General features: G+C 37.1%; 1 protein-coding gene and 1 non-coding gene across 2 annotated transcripts; both read right to left on the bottom strand.

Annotated features, from left to right (window-relative positions):
- Positions 1-795: 795 nt before the first annotated feature.
- On the bottom strand, positions 796-7,973 carry ranbp1 (RAN binding protein 1). The gene is made up of 6 exons (XM_059548634.1): positions 7,814-7,973; positions 6,442-6,578; positions 2,731-2,888; positions 2,511-2,639; positions 1,842-1,904; positions 796-1,597 (listed from the first exon to the last, which is right to left on the bottom strand). The coding sequence occupies exons 1-6, from the start codon at positions 7,826-7,828 to the stop codon at positions 1,437-1,439; spliced, it is 663 nt and encodes a 220-aa protein (XP_059404617.1). The 5' UTR covers positions 7,829-7,973; the 3' UTR covers positions 796-1,436.
- Positions 1,679-1,809, bottom strand: LOC132140139 (small nucleolar RNA SNORA77). Its single transcript, XR_009433731.1, has one exon. It is a non-coding gene; the product is annotated as a small nucleolar RNA SNORA77 (small nucleolar RNA).
- Positions 7,974-9,021: the final 1,048 nt, after the last annotated feature.

Below are 9,021 nucleotides of genomic sequence, written 5' to 3'. Positions count from 1 at the left end.
CAGTAATCAGTTGATAACAACCCATATTTATTAGTTTCGTTAAATACCAAAATTCTTAACTTATCAATTGTGGGTTTACTTATCTAAAGTGCATATACATTTTTTCTGCAATAAGCCGTTTTTCTTTTATATCAAATTATTTTAACGTATAGGATTCTACTATCAAATGAAATAGAGCTGTTTCATAGTCTCCATATAATATGCTATTACAAAAAAACAGAAAATTCATGTTTGTCCCATTAGGCTTGTAAATGGAAGCCAAACAGACACTGACGTATGACAAAGCATCAGCCTTTAATTTGGTTTGATCACAATCCTTTTACATTATTTATAATTAGTCACCACTATAAAATGTGAGACTTCAAGTCAATCATCAAATGCCAAATGTAATTGAAGGGACCCTGCTGCTTTTATCAAAAAATGGTTAAAAAACAGGAACGTTGAAAACATGCTTCGCATTAAACATAATATCAAGACCGCAATTCCTAAAATGTACATTAAAAATAAAACCAAATAAATAAAAAAGCAAAACAGTGTCTAAGAGCCCAAATTATTGTGCATGCAATCATTGTAAGATCACATATCAGATATGCCCTGCAAATCTTGATCAGTGCTGTTTCTCAGAATTTAAGTTGTAACAACTCTTATGGAATGAAAACAATATTTAGTGATACAGTACCTACTTATTTCACTCATCTTCCTATTAAAATAAAATAAGAAAATAAAAACATTTATTTTGCATTATCACAGGATAGGCCTCTCAAAATAATTAATTTTTGTTTTGCTTTTCCACACTTGAGTCAACCATTTTTATTTTCTTGATTACCATTTAAAACAGAAGATGGTCACACTAATTATAGGTTGAAAACTTCCTTCAGTTATTCATGAAAGAGCTGACATTTTATTTTTGCCAGATGCAGCCCTCCACAGAAAATGGGTCATTTTAGTCATTCAATAGTAAATTCAAGCCACAGAGAAGTCAAATGTTCCTCATGTGACTTTATTTTAAGGAAAAAGTTGTCTCAGATGCTCATTCTCCCAATCAACTCACACAGCCCACTCTCTTATCTAGACACTCACAATATTACTCTTTAAAGTACAAAAGAAAAACAACAAAAGAGGTTACCCAATGTGGGAATCAATCAATAGCACAAGCCTTGTATCATAGCATGTCGTGTAAATACACAAATACATGATGACTGACGACTGGTCCACAATGTATGAGAAAATGAAGGGCGATATGACAGTTTGTGAATGGGACAAAAGCTCACAACATCTTAATGACTGAGAAATGGACGCATTAAGAGTGGCACCAAGGTCTTGTGAAGTCGAGGCCAAAAAGAAAACAAAACTGTCCAATTTTTCATTTTCAGAATCTGTTGTAGAAAAGGGGAAAATGGCAAGTGGAGGATCCGTATGAAGCGACGTTCCTGGGCTCATTTCTTCTCCTCCTCACCAGCCTTCTCTTTCTTCTCATCACCAGCCTTCTCCTCTTTCTTCACCTCTTCTTTCTTCTCCTCTGAACTCTTTGTCTTGTCATCATGCACAGACAGCTCCCCCAGCTTCTCTGCCACTTTATTAGGGCTGTTCATGCTACCTGTGAAACGAGATTTAAAAGGGATAGTTGAAGGCTCTTGAATACAAGCCTAACACAGATCTAAGAAATAAAATAAAAATAAAAAATGTCTGAGAAGATACAGTCACCTCCCAAATGAATGGCAAGGCGGTTTTGTAATGTTCTTCCTGTTTCTGTTGCAGACATTAAAAGTCTAAGGCTGGATGTGTCAGTCTTAGACAGAGTGAGTCTGCATGGTGACATGGCAGAATTCCATCAATCTTACCTTCTAGAGATTTTCTGACCTCTTCTTTGCATTCATCAAACTTCATCTTAAACTTCTGTGCATCTACAAGACAAAGGAAACCAGAAGGTTGGTTATGCTAATTATAAAATACAAAACCAAAATATATTTAAAAAAAATGCATTGTATTAATTATGCTATATACTGCACAACTATAATTGTTGCCATGGAATGAAAATTCTTTTTTTGTGTGCAAATTAATAATCTTATTGTAAACGATTCATCCATGATGTAAACTTGTAATTTATGAATTTCCAGAGGTGCTGAATGGTGACACTGCCGTATATCACCAATCATTTAAATCACGCTGCTTTCTTACAAACAACTACAAGTCTGCATTCAGATATGCCTCCAAACAAACCGCAACCAATAAACAATCAAGTCCCCTTCCCCAATTTTTGGGAACTTCTTTTTCACCCAGAAGAAAAGATTTGGCACTACTTCAGCCTCATCACAACATTTTTTTTTATTCCGTTAACCTTCAATTAATTTTAATGGCACATGAGCAGTTTTTAATTTTTCCTCCTCCAAAAGAAAAAAAGTTTAGCCTTTAGTTTCAGTGTTAACATTAAACTAGTTAACACCTAGCAATAAACTGAATGAATGAGATCCCTGAGATTTGTTCTAGAGACCATGTTGATTTGAACTCACTCTCTGCATTGAGGAATCGAATAGCCAGCAGCTCTGGTTTGGGTTGTTCATCTGCAAAGTCAGCATGTGTATTCCACACCCAGGCCCTGTCACTGCCTGCATTGGGCTTCAGCTCCATCAACGGCATAACTAGAGCAAGAGATTACGATAAATCAGTTAAAGACATTACATGATTGGAAAATAATTAACAGAGACTGAACAGATAAACTGCTGCACTCACTGTGATGGTTGGCACAGATTTTGAGGGTGCGGTCTCTTCTCATGAGAAGGCGGATGGAACCCTTCTCTCTGTGTCGCAGGAGTTTGACATCACCAGTCCCACGTTCCTTCCACTCAGGGGGATCGTTCTCACTGGCAAAACGATACAACTTTGCCCTCCTACGTGAAAATCATGTTGAATTTGTCAGCAGTCAAATACATTTTTCAGATTATATTAAAACAGAACTTGTGACCAATTACAGGGTTTTTCCTGGGTCAAAATTGGTCTTCGGTGGCGGCTGACCGACATGGTCATCCACACACAGCAAAGAGTACCCTAGTACCCACATGATCCGCAAGTCCAATATTGACAATAAATGTTACATTTAAAACAAATGCAAAGAAACAGTTTTTTTATCCTATTCATGAAAAAACGATCACTGTCATCTTTTCTTGCCCTGTAATAAAAAAGCTGTAATAGTTTTTTTTTTTTACCATATAAAATTTAATAAAATTAGCATCTAGCTATAGCAACAGATCTAGTTTAATCTCACTCCAGTCTAACTTTAAATTATTTTATAGGTAATTTACTACACATTGTCATAGGCCTATACATACTGTGGATTATTAAGGCAAAATTTTACTTAACACTCTTGCTAAATGGGGTAAGCACACTTACTTTCTCATTTCAGATGTGTATGTTCTTTTATAGTGTCCTGCACCTACTAGTAAAAAAATATATAAAGAAATATATCTGGTGTCTGAATAATTGCTGGTTTGACTGTGCATTAATTCTTGTTAAAACTACAAAGTAATTCAGTCAAGAGCAGTGTGTGATTTTCTTTCTTTCATTTTCTTGGATTAACATTACAGCAGCTATATAGCTAAATTAGGTGCGGTCACTTTAAGAGACAATGAATCCATCCAATATAATACATGTCAAATTTTTTTCTAAACTTTTTATTTTCACTTAAGACATAACCGACAGTTTTTTTTTTCCGAACATTTCCAAGACGGTATGAATTTGATGGTATTTGTATTTACGGTACAAGAGCAAAATAAGGCAAATTCAGTGTTCAAGCGTTTTGAGACACCTCTCTCTGCATGGATTCTGAACACCAGAACACTGCGGTGCTGAATTGGGCTCTTTCAGATCCTTTTCTGTTTGTTTAAACTGCGATTTGTAGTTGTTCGTTCAGGTGCAGGAGGAAGTTCGAGGAGAACTTCACAAAGGAGAGCTCAGATCAGTGTCGCTGTCTGTGAGACGCGGCTCTCTCCGAGTGCTCACCGAACACAGTGCGCGAGTAACAGCTTCTCAGTTGAGCTTTTCCTCGTCTTGTGTTTAAATGATTTAAACTCTTTTTAATGTTTAAATCGACAAGTTGCAAGGCTTAAAAACACGTGAAAATGGTAAGCTTTTGTGACCACAAGCAGCAGTGGCCTGTCAACTGTCCTGAGCGTCTTTTTAGGCTGGCCTCAGCCAGACGGTTGAGATTGCCAGGGGCACCCCCTCAGCCGTGTGCCCCTATAATCGTCACCACCTTTCACCACACTAGTGACGACCCTGGGATCAGCCAATTTTGATGTGAGGGAGAGAGCAAACACAGAACTGAAGACGGAGAGTGTCCGCACGGGGGTGTGGCGCTGTGCTCGTTCTCTCCGTCAGTAGCCTGCTTCACTTACAAAACCCAATTACAGATCAAATAAGGCTTTGGCGGGACAAAAAATTGTTTTGGCGGCCGCCAAAAAAATTTCAATGTAGGAAAAACCCTGAATTAATATATTGGTACTTTAGCAGGACTGAAAAACAAGAACTGCCTGGATGGACCAAGGCCAGCATAAAAGCAGGTCAGGAAAGTTGAAGGAATTGTCACTGTGCCATCACGAAAGTTTATCATTTGCACTTTTTGAAACAGCTGGGAAAGAAATTGCATGTTTATATTAGATCTGCGTATTAAGTGACAGCAGCGTAATACACAGTACCAACAGCGGTCTATGTGGTTAATATGATCCAAACAATAAATAAACAGAAAATCACTCACTGTTCTTGGCTGAAAAACTTCTATAGCTTTAAGACATTTCTAACTTGATCGCTGCTTTTAAATTCTCTAGCATGAATATAAACAGAGCGGATTGTGTGCTGCTCACTCAGCGGCTGTGGGCCCAGCCTGAGCAATGTGACGTCCCAATGAACAGAGAATCAAAACCGCATGTCTAATGAGACTGATTTAGTATCATTGGGATTTAAAAAATAAGGAGCGGTTGGATTTCTTTTATTAAAGGGTTGGTTGTGTTCACACACTGCCAACACACATTTGTCCAAACACAATGTAAAAGTGGATTTTGCACTATAGGTGTCCTTTAAATCAAACAAAATGGTACATGGACTGCATTTATATAGCACTTTCAACAGACCACATGGCCATCCAAAGCGCTTTACAATTTGCCTCACATTCACCCATTCACACACTCATTCACACCGACTGCGGTGTCAGCCGTTCAAGGCGCCATCCAGCTCGTCGGGAGCAGCTGGGGTTAGGTGTCTTGCTCAAGGACACCTCGACACTTGGTCAGGTGGAGCCGGGGATTGAACCACCAACCTTCCGGTTTGTAGACAACCTACATGAACCACTGAGCCACTGTTGCCCCATAAGACAAAGAAAGAGTATTAAATTAATCTATATTTAACTTTTACAATGAAGATAATGCAGTGTTATTTTAAGTTTGATTACTTGAATCCTACTGTCAGACCTGCCAAAAAAACTAAAAGCACTTTATTTGAATCTTTGTTGTACAGCATTTATTTGTGATATTGATTGTAATTTGTTACTACAGACTTTTTACTAGTCAAATGAATCATGAATCAATCTTATTTCCGTATCATTATTTTGCTACTGTAAACAACCTCTTTTATTAGAATACAAGGTTACATGGGTCAAAAACAATGAAGACCAACATCAAATGAATCGTAGTGATTATGTCCTATATGTGTGTCCATTTATGTTTGTATGTAAATATATTTGCACCGCTTTCAGCAAGTAGAAAAAAGTGGGGACATAGTTGATTAAAAGGAGTCATTAAAAATGCAATAAGCCAGAAAAGAGAACCAAATCTGGTAATAAAGTATTGATGGAGAGGATTGCGAGCATGCAAAATATATTTTAGGTTGCAGGTGCATGCCCAATACACACAAAAATATCAAAATGGCTGCAGTATTCATGTAAACAATTGGTTAAACAATTGCGAGAAAATGTATTTTGACTCAATACATTGCATTGGTGCATTAATTCTTAGTGACAGCAACTTGCTGTCTACGTCAAAAATATTAAACAACAAAAGAAAGAAAAAAGGAGAGGGGGCAACTTAAACGATTTTGACAATATTTGTAGCTTTAATTTTAAAAAAAAGTGTTTGAATATTTAATTCATACAAAATTATATTATACATTTGCTTACTTGATTCAATGTCTGTAATATCTCTTACATGCTTTTAGACTTAAAGCTTTTTAATCAGTTTATTTTGACTGTTTCCTTGTCCAATAACTTTCTACTTACCAGTAAGGCTACTAGTTTTTACTGCTCAGTAACTTTCACAATAGTCATACAACCAACATGAAAAAGAATTGTGATCGTGGAACCTGATCCTGCTTGAATAGATCGTGATATAATATTTATGCTGTATCACCCACACCTAATTAGCATTAAGCCCTGTTTGGTAGTAGTTAGTGACTTACATCTTGAATAGTTCTTCCTCATCCTCCTCTAGGGTCTTGACATCCTGCTCAGGTAGCGAGACTATGGGTTCGAAATGAGGGTCATGGTTGGAGTCCTCTACATTTTCTGTGGATGCATCATGATCCTCTTGTGCCTCCTGGAGGGAGAAATCATAATCGGAAGCTTTTATAAATCCAACTTAAAAAAAAAAAAAAAAACATGTTTAATGCAGTTGGAAAATGATTCAGTAATATTACATCACAAATTTGCTACAGCGTTTGTTCTGCTGAGCTTCACAATGCCCTGATCCCGTCTGTAGGGAACCTGCTTCCACATTACTCATCAGATCAGTGGAGTGAAAGGGCTGTGGGATTTGGAGGGATCACTCTCTGGAGTTTGGCCTATTGTTTCTGAATGTGCTGTTGCAACCAAACTTAGACCTCTGGTGCTGAGCCGTGAACTTGAATTCACTCGCTGTGATGCTGGGGAATTCATGCACTTACTATCCACCGGTATAGCATCCACAAAGGCCTTGAAGCTTGAATAATTCAAATGCTTTAACGTTACCAACTCTAGCAGCAGATCTTCTAAACGTGAAGCTTTGAACTGGTTCAACCACTTTTAGTTAAGTTTCGTTCAGTAAGCATTTTAAAATTCCTAAGCGGTTTATTCTGCTAAACGACTGAGTTCACTCAAGAACTGATACCGGATGTTTAACTTGTGTCCAAAGGCGTGAGTTATATCTTTTTCCCAAAACTGGACAGTCAGTTAGCATCCAGGCTATCAGAAGCTAATAAGCGGCCTAAAGGCGTCTAAGTGTTTAAATATCCGCCTCACCCCACAGTTTTGATAACATTGAGCAAATACGGTTAAAAGACGCAAATGAACCCGGAAGGGTGTTAATAAACCGGCTGTGAACTTCACATGTGCTGCAGGTTAGCGATGCTAACGCTCACAAGCTAACAGTGTCTTCGCATGAGAAATTTAAAAATTAAAATTATGAGCCATAATTACTTAGAACATGCCGTGGATATTTTTATTACGTAAAAATAAGTATGAATATTTGATTGTCTTATGTTTATGGAAGTGACGAACAAAAATACACATACAAATATGAATTTAAAGACATTAACGTTACAGCCGCTACTGACAGTAGCGTGATTTTAAATAAACTGGGGCAGGGTATTAAAAAAAGCGCTATTAAGAATAAAATATGAAAGGTGCATTTTTAATGTCTAATATTCAAGCACGCGACGTAGGACGAGGAAAAAACACCTTTTCACTCTCTGTTAAACAAGACCCTCATAAAACATTTATCGCCAACAAAACATCCAAAATGACCGTCTCTCGCGCTCCGAAAGGGACAGAAGATGAAGCCCGCTGTCTCCTTACCTTTGGGTCCGCCATGGCTCTTGCAGATGTTTGAAGATTAGGGAGAGTTTCTCTTCGGTTTGATCAGCGCTAGCTCGTGAGATTTCACTCCGCTACTTTCGCGCGCGCCTAACCGGAGGAGAGAGACGGTGACGTCAGCACACCCCCGGGTTTACTTTCAGCGTCTACGCGTTTGACGCTGCAAAGTTTTATGGTCCAGGGATTTTTCTACGTCTCATTTGACCCAGTGTAGATCACCTGCAAATGTAAATGCATTTTTAGAGCCTTGTAATGCAGAAGTATTGACCTCTATTACAGTAGCCCTGTAAGCTATAAGACTGAATCTTCAGCATGATTTACTGAAGTAGCTCTATTCTATAAATACAGAAGAATATATTGCATGAAGGCCCAATGCTGGACATATTTGTGTGTGTGTGTGTGTGTGTGTATATACGTTTAAGGGAATGTGTTTACTGTATTGCATCTTATGTATAGCTAGCTAATACAAGTTGTTGTTTTGTAAGAATCCTGCACATTAAAAATAATTAAAAACTTAATACAAGGTTACAAAAAGTGCATGCATAACAATTAGAAAGTAATGTTGTAACTGTTTGAATTTACATGACAATTAAAAAAAAACCTGTTTAGTTTATCTCAACACTGTATTTTGTTTGAAACTTATTAATGAAGTTAAAAATTAATTTTGTGAGCTTGTATGTCATATATTTGTGGGGCTTGAGCTGAGATGAATAGATTCATTTAGTTATTGTCCAGGATAACAAAAATATATTTGAAATCATGTTAGGAATATGCAAACTTTTAATTATTTGATTATTTTCTTTAATGAAAAAAAAAAGATAAATGACACAAATTTAGTGCCTCAACATAGGATGGCACAGATGAAATCTAAGGCTGTTCTCTTTATTAACCTAAACTATTTTCTAATATTTCAACAGCAAATCAGTACTGTAAAAGTATCACAATAATACAACCCCATACACCATTTGTGCTAATTTCATATAGGCTAGCACACTGTTGCATCTTGCAGCTCATACTTTGGTAAATCTGATTTCATGCTGTTGAATCATATTGCCTAATGCAAGTCATTTTTAAATAACTAAGCTGGGGAAAAGTGCCATTTTAAGGGGAACAGTATATACAAGACAGTCTGAGGAGATCTTATAGCTTTAGCCAAAAAAAATTTCTTTAAGCCAAAGCCCAAAAAGCAA

Source organism: Carassius carassius, chromosome 4 (assembly GCF_963082965.1).
Source record: "Carassius carassius chromosome 4, fCarCar2.1, whole genome shotgun sequence".
In the NCBI taxonomy this organism is placed as follows: Eukaryota; Metazoa; Chordata; class Actinopteri; order Cypriniformes; family Cyprinidae; genus Carassius; species Carassius carassius.
This window is presented reverse-complemented; position numbering and strand designations above follow the sequence as displayed.